At 47.5% G+C, this 16,280-nt stretch overlaps 1 protein-coding gene across 2 annotated transcripts in view; it reads right to left on the bottom strand.

Annotated features, from left to right (window-relative positions):
* The window catches only part of ST14 (ST14 transmembrane serine protease matriptase), a 320,066-nt gene that overhangs the window by 79,799 nt on the left and 223,987 nt on the right, over positions 1–16,280 (bottom strand). For both annotated transcript variants that reach the window (XM_069224467.1, XM_069224468.1), the window contains exon 14: positions 15,167–15,280. In XM_069224467.1, coding sequence (XP_069080568.1) covers positions 15,167–15,280 — 114 coding nt within the window. The remainder of the gene's footprint in view (positions 1–15,166; positions 15,281–16,280) is intronic.

A 16,280-nucleotide genomic window follows, 5' to 3' on the forward strand; every position in this document is an offset into this window, starting at 1 on the left:
CACAAATTTCCTTCCACCCAGCGTTCCCCCACGTCTCCCGATAAAAATGATACCTCACTTGTGTGGGTAGGCCTAGCGCCCGCGACAGGATATGCCCCAAAACACAACGTGGACACATCACAGAAAACAGAGCTGTTTTTAGCAAAGTGACTACCTGGAGATTTTGGCCTCTAGCTCAGCCGCCACCTAGGGAAACCTACCAAACCTGTACATTTCTGAAAACTAGAGACCTAGGGGAATCCAAGGAGGGGTGACTTGTGTGGCTCGGACCAGGTTCTGTTACCCAGAATCCTTTGCAAACCTCAAAATTTGGCTAAAAAAACACATGTCCCTCACATTTCTGTGGCAGAAAGTTCTGGAATCTGAGAGGAGCTACAAATTTCCTTCCACCCAGCGTTCCCCCAAGTCTCCCGATAAAAATGATACCTCACTTGCGTGGGTAGGCCTAGCGCCGGCGACAGGAAACACCCCAAAGCGCAACGTGGACACATCCTAAATTTTGGGAAAAAACAGAGGTGTTTTTTGCGAAGTGCCTACCTGTAGATTTTGGCCTCTAGCTCAGCCGGCACCTAGGGAAACCTACCAAACCTGTGCATTTCTGAAAACTAGAGACCTAGGGGTATCCAAGGAGGGGTGACTTGCGGGGCTCGGACCAGGTTCTGTTACCCAGAATCCTTTGCAAACCTCAAAATTTGGCTAAAAAAACACATGTCCCTCACATTTCTGTGGCAGAAAGTTCTGGAATCTGAGAGTAGCTACAAATTTCCTTCCACCCAGCGTTCCCCCAAGTCTCCCGATAAAAATGATACCTCACTTGCGTGGGTAGGCCTAGCGCCGGCGACAGGAAACACCCCAAAGCGCAACGTGGACACATCCTAAATTTTGGAAAAAAACAGAGGTGTTTTTTGCGAAGTGCCTACCTGTAGATTTTGGCCTCTAGCTCAGCCGGCACCTAGGGAAACCTACCAAACCTGTGCATTTCTGAAAACTAGAGACCTAGGGGAATCCAAGGAGGGGTGACTTGCGGGGCTCGGACCAGGTTCTGTTACCCAGAATCCTTTGCAAACCTCAAAATTTGGCTAAAAATACACGTTACTCACATTTCTGTGGCAGAAAGTTCTAGAATCTGAGAGGAGCCACAAATTTCCTTCTACCCAGCGTTCCCCCAAGTCTCCCGATAAAAATGATACCTCACTTGTGTGGGTAGGACTAGCGCCCACGAAAGGAAAGGGCCCAAAACACAACGTGGACACATCAAATTTTTTTATAAAAAGCAGTGCCTACCTGTGGATTTTGGCCTGTAGCTCAGCCGACACCTGAGGAAACCTAGCAAACCAGTGCATTTTTGAAAACTAGAAACCCAGGGGAATCCAAGATGGGGTGACTTGCGGGGCTCTGACCAGGTTATGTTACCCAGAATCCTTTGCAAACATCAAAATTTGGCCCAAAAAACACTTTTTCCTCTCATTTCGGTGACAGAAAGTTCTGGAATCTGAGAGGAGCCACAAATTTCCTTCCACCCAGCGTTCCCCTAAGTCTCTCGATAAAAATGGTACATCACTTCTGTGGGTAGGCCTAGCGCCCACAAAAGGAAATAGCCCAAAACACAACGTGGACACAACATATTTTTTCGCAGAAAACAGAGGTGTTTTTTGCAAGGTGCCTACCTGTGGTGTTTGGCCTGTAGCTCAGCCGGCCCCAGGGGGGGGGGGGGGGGGGGGGGGGGGCAGAAATGCCCTAAAATAAATTTGCCCCCCCAACCCCCACCCTCCCCCGCCGGGAGCGACCCTTGCCTACGGGGTTGCTCCCCCTGCGTGACATTGGCACCAAAAAACAAATCCCCGGTGCCTAGTGGTTTCTGCCCCCTTGGGGGCAGGTTGACCTAAACTCAGCCAATCTGCCCCCAAGGGGGGCAGAAATGGCCTAAATACAATTTGTCCCCCAGGGGAGCGACTTTTGCCTGATGGGTCGCTCCCCATCTCTAAAAAAAAAAAAAACAAAGAAAAAAAAAAAGAAAAAAAAGAAAAATTCCCCTGGCGCCTAGAGGTTTCTGCCCCCCCCGGGGGCAGATCGGCCTAATGATAGGCCGATCTGCCCCCCGGGGGGGCAGAAATGGCCTAAAATAAATTTGCCCCCCCCAACCCCCATCCCCCCCCCGGGAGCGACCCTTGCCTACGGGGTCGCTCCCCCTGCGTGACATTGGCGCCAAAAAACAAATCCCCGGTGCCTAGTGGTTTCTGCCCCCTTGGGGGCAGATTGACCTAAAATTGGGCAATCTGCCCCCAGGGGGGCAGAAATGGTCTAAATACAATTTGCCCCCCCAGGGGAGCGACCCTTGCCTGATGGGTCGCTCCCCATCTCTAAAAAAAGAAACAACAAAAAAAAAAACACACACAAAAAAAATTGCCCTGGCGCCTAGAGTGTTCTGCCCCCCCCCCCCGGGGGCAGTTCGGCCTAATAATAGGCCGATCTGTCCCCCCGGGGGGTCAGAAATGGCCTAAAATAAATTTGCCCCCCCCCCCCCCCGGGAGCGACCCTTGCCTACGGGGTCGCTCCCCCTGCGTGACATTGGCGCCAAAAAACAAATCCCCGGTGCCTAGTGATTTCTGCCCCCTTGGGGGAAGATTGACCTAAAATTGGCCAATCTGCCCCCAGGGGGGCAGAAATGGTCTAAATACAATTTGCCCCCCCAGGGGAGCGACCCTTGCCTGATGGGTCGCTCCCCATCTCTAAAAAAAGAAACAACAACAACAAAAAAAAACACAAAAAAAAAATTGCCCTGGCGCCTAGAGTGTTCTGCCCCCCCCCCCCGGGGGCAGTTCGGCCTAATAATAGGCCGATCTGTCCCCCGGGGGGGCAGAAATGGCCTAAAATAAATTTGCCCCCCCAACCCCCACCCCCCCCCCCCGGGAGCGACCCTTGCCTACGGGGTCGCTCCCCCTGCGTGACATTGGCGCCAAAAAACAAATCCCCGGTGCCTAGTGGTTTCTGCCCCCTTGGGGGCAGATTGACCTAAAATTGGCCAATCTGCCCCCAGGGGGGCAGAAATGGTCTAAATACAATTTGCCCCCCCAGGGGAGCGACCCTTGCCTGATGGGTCGCTCCCCATCTCAAAAAAAAAAAAAAAAAAGAACAAAAAAAAAAAAACACAAAAAAAATGTGCCCTGGCGCCTAGAGGTTTCTTCCCCCCCTGGGGGCAGATCGGCCTAATAATAGGCCGATCTGCCCCCAGGGGGGGCAGAAATGGCCTAAAATAAATTCCCCTCCCCCCCAGGGAGTGACCCTTGCCTAAGTGGTCGCTCCCTTTGCGTGAAATTCACGCAAAGAAAAAACTCCCTGGTGTCTAGTGGTTTCTACCCCCCTTGGGGGCAGATTGGCCTCATCAAAATAGGCCAATCTGCCCCCAAGGGGGGCAGAAATGGGCAAAATATAATTTTCCCCCAAGGGGAGCGACCCTTGCCTAAGGGGTCGCTCCCCACCAAAAAAAAAAAAATGAAACAAAAAAAAAAAAATGGTCCCTGGTGCCTAGAGGTTTCTGCCCCCCCTGGGGGCAGATCGGCCTAATAGTAGGCCGATCTGCCCCCAGGGGGGGCAGAAAAGGCCTTCCCGAAAATATGCCCCCCTGGGAGCGACCCTTGCCCAAGGGGTCGCTCCCTATTGTCAATAACAATAAAAAATAAAAAAAATCCCTGGTGTCTAGTGGTTTCTACCCCCCTTGGGGGCAGATTGGCCTATTTTGATGAGGCCAATCTGCCCCCAAGGGGGGCAGAAATGGCCAAAATATAATTTTCCCCCAAGGGGAACGACCCTTGCCTAAGGGGTCGCTCCCCACCTCAATAAAAAAAAAAGAAAAAAAAATAAAATAAAATGGTCCCTGGTGCCTAGAGGTTTCTGCCCCCCCTGGGGGCAGATCGGCCTAATAAGGCTGATCTGCCCCCAGGGGGGGCAGAAAAGGCCTTTTCAAAAAAATGCCCCCCCTGGGAGCGACCCTTGCCCAAGGGGTCGCTCCCTTTTGTCAATTTCTACGAAAAAAAAAAAAATCCCTGGTGTCTAGTGGGGTTTCAAAAACCGGATTGCAAGCAATCCGGCTTTTGAAACCCTCGGAGGGACTTCAAAGGGAAGGAAATACTTTTCCTTCCCTTTGAAGCCCCTCCGGGCCTCCCAAGTGATTGAAAAAGAAATGCTTTTGCATTTCTTTTTCAATCGCGCTGGAAGCAGAGCTTCCAGCGCGACGAGGGAGGCCCCTGTGACACATCAGCGCGCGCGCGCGCGCTGACGTCACAGGGGGGGGTGGGGGGGGTCGGGGGTGGAAGGGGAAGGTCTTCCCCTTCCATCCCCGACTTGGGGGGGGGAAGGGGGGTGCACGGGGGGCGCGCTAGCGCGCCCCCAAGTTCCCCTGTGCCATGGACGAGATGATCTCGTCCAAGGCACAGGGGAACTGTAGCCTTGGACGAGATCATCTCGTCCAAGGCACAGAAGAGGTTAAGTCAAAGGTACTTAAGAATTTGGCAGCACCTAATTTGTCTATTAGTTCATCAGCTCTAGGAATGGGATGGGCATCTGTCTTGGTGACAGAATTAAGTCCTCTGTAGTCCACACAAAACCTCATCTCTCTCTTTCCATCTTTGGTGTGAGGTTTGGGGACTAAGACCACTGGGCTAGCCCAGGGGCTGTCAGAGTGCTCAATTACTTCCAATTCCAGCATCTTGTGGACTTCCACCTTGATGCTTTCCTTAACTTGGTCAGACTGTCTGAATATTTTGTTTTTGACAGGCATGCTGTCTCCTGTGTCCACATCATGGGTACAGAGGTGTGTCTGACCAGGGGTTAGGGAAAAGAGCTCAGCAAACTGTTGCAGGACCTTCCTACAATCAGATTGCTGTTGGTCAGAGAGGGTGTCTGAATAGATCACTCCATCAACTAAGCCATCCTTAGGGTTTGATGAGAGAAGATCAGGGAGAGGTTCACTCTCAGCTTCCTGATCCTCATCTGTTACCATCAACAGATTCACATCAGCCCTGTCATGGAAGAGCTTAAGACAGTTCACATGGATCACCCTCTTGGGGCTCCTGCTAGTGCCCAGGTCCACCAGGTAGGTGACCTGACTCTTCTTCTCTAGCACTGGGTAAGGGCCACTCCATCTGTCCTGAAGTGCCCTGGGAGCCATAGGCTCCAAAACCCAGACTTTCTGCCCTGGTTGAAATTCAACCATTGCAGCCTTTTGGTCATACCAAAACTTCTGGAGCTGCTGGCTGGCCTCAAGGTTTTTACTTGCCTTTTCCATGTACTCTGCCATCCTGGAACGAAGGCCAAGTACATAGTCCACTATGTCTTGTTTAGGCTCATGAAGAGGTCTCTCCCAGCCTTCTTTCACAAGAGCTAGTGGTCCCCTTACAGGGTGGCCAAACAGAAGTTCAAAGGGTGAGAACCCTACTCCCTTCTGAGGCACCTCTCTGTAAGCGAAAAGCAGACATGGCAAGAGGACATCCCATCTCCTTTTGAGTTTTTCTGGGAGCCCCATTATCATGCCCTTTAATGTCTTGTTGAATCTCTCAACAAGGCCATTTGTTTGTGGATGATAGGGTGTAGTGAATTTATAGGTCACTCCACACTCATTCCACATGTGTTTCAGGTATGCTGACATGAAGTTGGTACCTCTGTCAGACACCACCTCCTTAGGGAAGCCCACTCTGGTAAAGATACCAATGAGGGCCTTGGCTACTGCAGGGGCAGTAGTCGACCTAAGGGGAATAGCTTCAGGATACCTAGTAGCATGATCCACTACTACTAGGATGTACATATTTCCTGAGGCTGTGGGAGGTTCAAGTGGACCCACTATGTCCACACCCACTCTTTCAAAGGGGACCCCCACCACTGGAAGTGGAATGAGGGGGGCCTTTGGATGTCCATCTGTCTTACCACTGGCTTGACAGGTGGTACAGGAGACACAAAACTCCTTAACTTTCTGGGACATGTTGGGCCAGTAGAAGTGGTTGACTAGTCTCTCCCACGTCTTGGTTTGTCCCAAATGCCCAGCAAGGGGAATATCATGGGCTAAGGTCAGAATGAACTCTCTGAACTCCTGAGGCACTACCACTCTCCTAGTGGCACCAGGTGTGGGATCTCTTGCCTCAGTGTACAGGAGCCCATCTTCCCAATAGAACCTATGTGTTCCAGTTTTCTTGCCATTGGACTCTTCAGCAGCTTGCTGCCTAAGGCCTTCAAGAGAGGGACAGGTTTCTTGCCCCTTACACAACTGCTCCCTTGAGGGTCCCCCTGGGCCTAAGAGCTCAACCTGATAAGGTTCCAACTCCATAGGCTCAGTTCCCTCAGAGGGCAGAACTTCTTCCTTAGAAGAGAGGTTCTCTTTTTGGTGTTGTGTTGCAGCTGGTTTTCCAGCTGGCTTTCCTTTTCTCTTGGTAGGCTGGGCCCTTTTTCTAGACTCCAGCTCTACTTTTTCACCCTGAGCTTTGCACTGTGGCCTTGTCTTGACACACACCAGTTCAGGGATACCCAGCATGGCTGCATGGGTTTTCAGTTCTACCTCAGCCCATGCTGAGGACTCCAGGTCATTTCCAAGCAAACAGTCTACTGGGATATTTGAGGAGACCATCACCTGTTTCAGGTCATTGACCCCTCCCCACTCTAAAGTTACCATAGCCATGGGATGTACTTTAGTTTGATTGTCAGCATTGGTGACTGGATAAGTTTGTCCAGCCAGGTATTGACCAGGGGAAACCAGTTTCTCTGTCACCATGGTGACACTGGCACCTGTATCCCTCAGGCCTTCTATACTTGTCCCATTTATTAAGAGCTGCTGCCTGTATTTTTGCATGTTAGGAGGCCAGGCAGCCAGTGTGGCTAAATCCACCCCACCCTCAGAGACTAATGTAGCTTCAGTGTGACACCTGATTTGCTCTGGGCACACTGTTGATCCCACTTGGAGACTAGCCATTCCAGTGTTAGCTGGAGTGGAGTTAGAAGTGGTAGTTTTCTTGGGACAGGCCTTGTCTCCAGTTTGGTGTCCAGGCTGATTACAGCTACGACACCAGGCCTGTTTGGGATCAAAGTTTTTACCCTTGTACCCAAAATTGGTTTGTGAAGAGGCTCTGGCCCCCCCTCCTGTGCAGGCTTTTGGGGGCCTGTAGAAGACTCTTTACTATTTTTGTTTTTGGATGTCTCAACACCTTTCCCCTGGGGAGGCTTTGTGACCCCTTTCTTTTGGTCACCCCCTGTGGATGTCTTGGTCACCCTAGTCTTGACCCAATGGTCCGCCTTCTTTCCCAATTCTTGGGGAGAAATTGGTCCTAGGTCTACCAGATGCTGATGCAGTTTATCATTGAAACAATTACTTAACAGATGTTCTTTCACAAATAAATTGTACAGCCCATCATAATCATTTACACCACTGCCTTGAATCCAACCATCCAGTGTTTTCACTGAGTAGTCTACAAAATCAACCCAGGTCTGGCTCAAGGATTTTTGAGCCCCCCTGAATCTAATCCTATACTCCTCAGTGGAGAATCCAAAGCCCTCAATCAGGGTACCCTTCATGAGGTCATAAGATTCTGCATCTTTTCCAGAGAGTGTGAGGAGTCTATCCCTACACTTTCCAGTGAACATTTCCCAAAGGAGAGCACCCCAGTGAGATTTGTTCACTTTTCTGGTTACACAAGCCCTCTCAAAAGCTGTGAACCATTTGGTGATGTCATCACCATCTTCATATTTAGTCACAATCCCTTTAGGGATTTTTAACGTCAGGAGAATCTCTGACCCTAGTTATGTTGCTGCCACCATTGATGGGTCCTAGGCCCATCTCTTGTCTTTCCCTTTCTATGGCTAGGATCTGTCTTTCCAAAGCCAATCTTTTGGCCATCCTGGCTAACTGGATGTCCTCTTCACTGGGGTTATCCTCAGTGATTTCAGAGATGTTGGTCCCTCCTGTGAGGGAAGCAGCATCTCGGACTATTATATTTGGAGACATGGCTGGAGTGGCCCTGTTCTCCCTAGTTAGGACTGGTAGGTGGGAATTTTCCTCCAAGTCACTATCTTCATCCTCTGTGTTGCCATCCTCAGAGGGTTTGGCTCTTTCAAACTCTGTCAAAAGCTCCTGGAGCTGTAGTTTGGAAGGTCTGGGGCCAATTGTAATTTTCTTTATTTTGCAGAGTGACCTTAGCTCCCTCATCTTAAGATGGAGGTAAGGTGTGAGGTCGAGTTCCTCCACATTCATCTCTGCACTAGACATTATGCTTCTAAAAGTTGGAATACTTTTTAAGAATCTAAAACTAGTTCTAGGTTCTAATTCAAACTTTCACAAAACTTTTAAACTCTAAAAGAAATGCTAAACGGACTAACACAAGGCCCTAGCAGGACTTTTAAGAATTTTGAAAAATAGTTCAAATTGCAAAAATCTATTTCTAATGACAATTTTTGGAATTTGTCGTGTGATCAGGTATTGGCTGAGTAGTCCAGCAAATGCAAAGTCTTGTACCCCACCGCTGATTCACCAATGTAGGAAGTTGGCTTTGTATGCACTATTTCAAAGTAAGGAATAGTATGCACAGAGTCCAAGGGTTCCCCTTAGAGGTAAGATAGTGGCAAAAAGAGATAATACTAATGCTCTATTTTGTGGTAGTGTGGTCGAGCAGTAGGCTTATCAAAGGAGTAGTGTTAAGCATTTGTTGTACATACACACAGGCAATAAATGAGGAACACACACTCAGAGGCAATTCTAGGCCAATAGGTTTTGTTATAGAAAAATATATTTTCTTAGTTTATTTTAAGAACCACAGGTTCAAATTCTACATGTAATATCTCATTTGAAAGGTATTGCAGGTAAGTACTTTAGGAACTTTGAATAATCACAATAGCATATATACTTTTTACATAAAACACATATAGGGGGAGGTAAGTTATTGTTAGTTCTTGCAGGTAAGTAAACCACCTACAGGGTTCAAATTGGGGTCCAAGGTAGCCCACCGTTGGGGGTTCAGAGCAACCCCAAAGTCACCACACCAGCAGCTCAGGGCCGGTAAGGTGCAGAGTTCAAAGTGGTGCCCAAAACACATAGGCTTCAATGGAGAAGGGGGTGTCCCAGTTCCAGTCTGCCAGCAGGTAAGTACCCGCGTCTTCGGAGGGCAGACCAGGGGGGTTTTGTAGGGCACCGGGGGGGACACAAGTCAGCACAGAAAGTACACCCTCTGTGTGCAAACACGCGTCGGGTTTTCAATAGGTTTCAATGGGAGACCAAGGGGTCTCTCTAGCGATGCAGGCAGGCAAGGGGGGGGGGGGGGGGGGGGGTTCCTCGGGGTAGCCACCACCTGGGCAAGGGAGAGGGCCTCCTGGGGGTCACTCCTGCACTGGAGTTCTGATCCTTCAGGTCCTGGGGGCTGAGGGTGCAGGGTCTTTTCCAGGCATCGGGATTTTGGATTCAGACAGTCACGGTCAGGGGGAGCCTCGGGATTCCCTCTGCAGGCGTCGCTGTGGGGGCTCAGGGGGGACAACTTTGGTTACTCACAGTCTCGGAGTCGCCGGGGGGTCCTCCCTGTAGCGTTGTTTCTCCACCAGTCGAGTCGGGGTCGCCGGGTGCAGTGTTGCAAGTCTCACGCTTCTTGCGGGGATTGCAGGGGTCTTTAAATCTGCTACTCTGGAAACAAAGTTGCAGTCTTTGTTGAACAGGGCCGCTGTTCTCTGGAGTTTCTTGGTCTTTTGGAAGCAGGGCAGTCCTCTGAGGATTCAGAGGTCGCTGGTCCTGGGAAAAGCGTCGCTGGAGCAGTTTTCTTCTGAAGGAGGGAGACAGGCCGGTAGGGCTGGGGCCAAAGCAGTTGGTGTCTCCGTCTTCTCTGCAGGGGTTTTTCAGCTCAGCAGTCCTCTTCTTCGTAAGTTGCAGGATTCTAAGTTCCTAGGTTCAGGGGAGCCCTTAAATACTAAATTTAAGGGTGTGTTTAGGTCTGGGGGGTTAGTAGCCAATGGCTACTAGCCCTGAGGGTGGGTACACCCTCGTTGTGCCTCCTCCCAAGTTGAGGGGATCACATTCCTATCCCTACTGGGGGAATCCTCCATCTGCAAGATGGAGGATTTCTCAGCTCAGGACACCTTACGGGCTGTCCTGACTGGCCAGTGACTACTCCTTTTCATTCTCATTATTTCCCCCGGCCTTGCCGCCAAAAGTGGGGCTGTGGCCGGAGGGGGCGGGCAACTCCACTAGCTGGAGTGCCCTGTGGTGCTGGAACAAAGGGGGTGAGCCTTTGAGTCTCACCGCCAGGTGTTACAGCTCCTGCCTGGGGGAGGTGATAGCATCTCCACCCAGTGCAGGCTTTGTTACTAGCCACAGAGTGACAAAGGCACTCTCCCCATGTGGCCAGCAACATGTCTCGAGTGTGGCAGGCTGCTAAAACCAGTCAGCCTACAGGGGTAGTTGGTTAAGGTTTCAGGGGGCACCTCTAAGGTGCCCTCTGGGGTGTATTTTACAATAAAATGTACACTAGCATCAGTGTGCATTTATTGTGCTGAGAAGTTTGATACCAAACTTCCCAGTTTTCAGTGTAGCCATTATGGTGTTGTGGAGTTCGTGTTTGACAGACTCCCAGACCATATACTCTTATGGCTACCCTGCACTTACAATGTCTAAGGTTTTGTTTAGACACTGTAGGGGCACAGTGCTCATGCACTGGTGCCCTCACCTATGGTATAGTGCACCCTGCCTTAGGGCTGTAAGGCCTGCTAGAGGGGTGACTTATCTATACTGCATAGGGAGTGTGAGGTTGGCCTGGCACCCTGAGGGGAGTGCCATGTCGACTTACTCGTTTAGTCCTCACCAGCACACACAAGCTGGCAAGCAGTGTGTCTGTGCTGAGTGAGGGGTCCCCAGGGTGGCATAAGATATGCTGCAGCCCTTAGAGACCTTCCCTGGCATCAGGGCCCTTGGTACCAGGGGTACCAGTTACAAGGGACCTACCTGGATGCCAGGGTGTGCCAATTGTGAAAACAAAAGTACAGGTTAGGGAAAGAACACTGGTGCTGGGGCCTGGTTAGCAGGCCTCAGCACACTTTCAATTCAAAACATAGCATCAGCAAAGGCAAAAAGTCAGGGGGTAACCATGCCAAGGAGGCATTTCCTTACAATCTGCATATAGAATATTAAAAGCATCTGCTGAATCCAATGTTTAAAGTTATTCTCTACTAACAAGTCAGGCAAACATATCACTCCATATTCTGTAATACAACAGAGCTCTAAAGCATCTGGGTGAGAGGATAAAATGTGTTCAGGGTCATTAGGATCCACCCAACACTGGGCACAAGGTAACTCCATAATGCTTTCACGATTACACAATAACTTTGATGCAGTTATCCTTTTGAATTGTGCTCTCCATCCTTAATCTCAGGCCTGGAAAGGAAGTGTCTAATCTCACCTCCCTCTTGATTCGGTTCCAAAAATGTTCATAATTTTTCAATATTTTATCCAGAATTAGGTTGGCTCGTCTTGTGATCAAGTTGCTTTTATATAATATAACATTTTGCAATTTCAGGCCTCACATCTCATTATTCCAAGTTAACTACTAAATATCGTTTTGTCCCTCACAAAAATACATAAAATATTAACCACAGCTGCAAACAACTGTAATTTCAAAGAGACACTTAGCAAAAAGTATTGAAATTTCTGCAATAGTAGCATTTTAATCCCTGATGCCATTCAGGTTTTAATGTGCGCAATGTCGAGAGTAATTGTTGTTAACATCTTTATGTAAAAAGTGGATCAACGTTTCATTCTGATAACCGATTTAAAAAAAAACTACACAGACCCACCACCACCTTGAGAACAAATTGTGCCAGATCAAGGATAGTTATTCCACTGTCTTCAAGTAAACGCATGTATGGCAGATGGGTAAAATCGAACAGACATACTGCTCTGAACATCCGAAACCCGCACAAATATTGTACCCGATCCCTCCTTCTCAATCACAGCTAACAAATGTTAATTGCATCTGCCACCTCATTTTCTTAAGTGTACTAAGGTGAGCTGCATGGTTCAGCCCTCTCACCTAGCTACTTGAGAAGCACAATGTACACTTCCAAATGTTTGACACCCTAATTCACATTCGACTGAGGGTTGTGAAAGGAACAGAGATACAGAATGCCTAAGCCCTGCTTACGATTGGACACAAGAAAGCTTCTTTTGCTGCATAAATCTAGGACTGAAGTAATTTTGTTTGGCAGAGCACACCCCCTTTGACTGTCACAGAATTTGAGGATTCTACAATTTACAACACAATGGAAACAAATGTATTTTTATCCGAATAGTAAAACGTCAGTCATCCAAATAAACAGCACTGGAGGGATCCGAGAAGACTTTCCTATACTTCACAAAACCTATTGCCCCGCCCCAATCCAAAACAATCTGCCCCGCCCCAATCCAAAACAATCTGCCCCGCCCCAATCCAAAACAATCTGCCCCGCCCCAATCCAAAACAATCTGCCCCGCCCCAATCCAAAACAATCTGCCCCGCCCCAATCCAAAACAATCTGCCCCGCCCCAATCCAAAACAATCTGCCCCACCCCAATCCAAAACAATCTGCCCCACCCCAATCCAAAACAATCTGCCCCACCCCAATCCAAAACAATCTGCCCCACCCCAATCCAAAACAATATGCCCCACCCCAATCCAAAACAATATGCCCCACCCCAATCCAAAACAATATGCCCCACTCGCATCTATCCCAATCCAAAACAATCTGCCCCACTGCAATATGCTGCACTCCAAACCTAAACAATCTGCCCCACTGCAGCCCGCCTCACTCCAATCTGCCCCTCTCCAATGCAAAACAATGTTTCACTCAAATCTACCCAATTCCCATCCAAAACAATCCCTCCCACTCCAAACCAAAACAATACGCCCCACACCAACCCAATTCACTCCAATCCACCCCATGCAAACCCAATCCACGCCACTCCCATTCAATCCACCACACACACCAACCCAATCCACGTCACTACAATTCACGTCACTCCAATGCAATCCAACCTAATACAATCTGCCCTACTCAAATCTGCCCTACTTCAATCCAATACAATCTGCCCCTCTCTAGTCTGTCCCACTACAGTCCAAAACATTCTGTACCACTCCAATCTGCCCCACTCCTATCCAAAACTATCCACTCCAATCAACCCCACCACAGTCCAATCTAATTCACCCAGTCTACCCCAACCAATCTGCCCCACTCAGCCCCAAACAAATCCACCCCATCCAATCCACACCCCCAGCCCTATCACTGCAATCCAATCACCCACTCTAATCCAATCTAACCCACCCCACTCTAATCCAATCCACCTCACTCAATGCAACTCTTTGTACCCCAATCCACGACACTCTGCCACTGAACTCTGCTCCCCTATGCTCAACTCTACAACACTCTACTCCTCCTAGTCCACATTACGAAATTTCAACCAATCCACTCTACAACTCTCTACTACACCACTCTACTTCGACACTCCACACCATTATCTTTTACCCATGCTGAACAGCAGCCACACTGGTGTACAACATGGGAAAACAGATTGCCAATAGCTCTTCTATAGAAGAGACCTATAGGTTTTGCCAATGTATTTCTTTTCTTCATTTCCCTGTCAAAGGTTTTTAGGTAATACAGGTCGGTTTATGCCTTTCTGCAGGTGAGCACTGCTATCAGTTTGTTCCTATGGAGTCACAAGGCTTCTCACAGGAAGCAGCCCACCCATAAAATAGTTTCTTCTGTTTCCTGGGCCAGGAGTAATACCAGCATGGATTGGGTTTGGCTCTTTACTGAGTTCAATGTCAGAGACTGTACTGTTCTTTTGCATAAATGTAGAAGAAATTTCAGTCTGCAGCTAAAAAGTGGGCATGCTGGGACTGGGACTTCAACATTTCCCCAGCAGTCTTTAAAAAGACGATTAACTGCTCAACGAGGAATCTCAGCATGCAAAGACAAGGCTGCGCTACTGAGAATATCCCATGGGTGGATGGTGTTAAATGGCCACAAACCTTCAGCGCCCGCATTATTTGATTGCAGTGGCATTTGATTGTGCAAACAGGCTGGTATCACCTGTTTTTAACTCTTTGGGCGTGCTTTTAAATTTCCGATTTACCAAGTTTACCAAATTCTTAACAAAAGCAGACCAAATGCTCAAGGCTTTTGGAAGTACATTCTATCATTTGATCAGCCCTTATTGTTCTACCTGTGCTGTTTTAAACCCTGTTTTCCCATGTAAACTGTTTGGGCCGGATTTTCAATTTCATGGAGGGGAAATAAGACGTCACAAACGTGACTGATATCCCGTCCACCATATCACATTCTCATTACATTCTATGGGGATCGTAATACGGTGAATGGGCTATCCGTCACATTTGTGACAGAGTGTCCCATCCGCCAAGTTCAAAATCAGGCCTTTTGTCTTCAAATTAACTCAATCTCTTTTATTCTTTTTAGTATTAATTATAGAAAACTTTGTCTCATTTTATGCCATTTTTTTAATGATGCATAATAAAATTAATCAATCAGAGTAGAAATAAGGCCAGACAAACATCTCTTAAGACCTTTAAATTATAAATAAACACATTTCATCACTGTGATCATGGAGGACAGTCTTGGACTTTCAGAAACACTGACATGAAAAAACAAGCTGCAGAAAATATATATTTTTTTTAATTACCGGTATTACTGTGTATTTGAACTGGATAAATATAGCACACAATCACCTAGTAATAAGGGCTCTTGTGACACAAACTGCAGATAATGTGAGTAAGCACGAATGCCCAAAGGTAGCTACTATGATCACTGGTTTTGTGCTGTTAGTGTTACGGTTATGACCAGTGCCTGCCTCCACACATTTTACTCACCACTTGATATTTCCTCTTCTCTGCCCACTGAATATTAAGATTTATGGTTGTTAGCCTAATAACTACTTGCACATCCTATCCTCAAACATAGCATACATCCTGCCAAATATAAACACCACTATCTTATTCAATCAAGTGCATAATGCCCCAAAGTGGATGAATGTGCACACAACACTATGGTAGTAAGATATAAAAATACTGTAATAAATAAGAATGCTTAGACAGGAAATCGATAAAGACTATCCACAATGTCAAACTGCTAGGAAAAAAGACACCTTAATGGATTTTCTTACCGGCTCCACAATCTGACTCGTCTGTTCCATCCCCGCATTGTTGAATCCTGTCACATTTCTGCGCTTCTGGGATGCACTTCCCATTTCCACACTTAAACATTTGAGCTGGGCATTCTGGAACAAAGGGTATTATTGTTTATGATGTAGATTGTTCAGCAACAGAATAAGTAAGCTGCTATACACTTCAAATAAGATAACATTCTTGGCATTGCTTTGGGATGTGCAAAATCGAAACGTGGGCTTGTAATTGAGGAGGAGTAAAGTGCACATTACTGGTAGCAAAGTGGCTTAAACCAGTGGACCGATTAGCAAGTCAAACGACTGTTGGACAAGTGAATGGATAGGGCTGGATACATGAAAAATAGAGTATATAGAGGTAGACAGAGAACCAGTATTAAGAGGACTTCCACTGTACAGATATCAAGAGGGCCTCCAGGTGTTTGTTTCCGTTTATTATTCACAACATATAGGAGAACAATCTAATTTCAAGACGTGGGGAAAGGGAAAGAGATGGAGGTGGTTGGGGGTGAAGGGTGGCTCAAAACCGACGGGAGACCAAATGAAAGGAAGAACCATAATAATCAAATTTGGACTTCATTCAGCATCAGGAGGGACATTGTTCATGTCGTCCTTTTTTAGACTGGCTTTGAGAGAACGTAAGAGTCAAGGCATTGTTACACAAAAGAGGCAATGCATGTCAAAATTCTGTACCCACTATGAGTTGCCTCCCTCCCAAACTTTTCCTCTCCATTTGGTTAGAGAATGCGTAGTGTCTATGTTAGAGTGTAGAATGATTCACAACTTAGTCTGAGTGCATAGACCCAAGTACTTGGATGATTTTAGGTGTGTAACTTTCCAAATGATACAAATGGTGTAAAATATTATAAATAATATTATTTAGCTTGAATGTATTACTGTATGGAACACAGCAACACGATCATATCTATGCATGACGGATATTTGGTTAGTCAAAATTTATATTTTTGATGTAGAGGCTACAAGATATTTTGTCAACTTAGAAAATACTAAAATACATTAAAAAAACACCTTCAATACTAAAGTAAAGCATGTCTTTTCAAATGGCTACCATTACCCCACATAGTCTTATTTTTAA

The sequence above is a fragment of the Pleurodeles waltl genome, chromosome 3_1 (genome assembly GCF_031143425.1).
Source record: "Pleurodeles waltl isolate 20211129_DDA chromosome 3_1, aPleWal1.hap1.20221129, whole genome shotgun sequence".
Classification (NCBI taxonomy): domain Eukaryota; kingdom Metazoa; phylum Chordata; class Amphibia; order Caudata; family Salamandridae; genus Pleurodeles; species Pleurodeles waltl.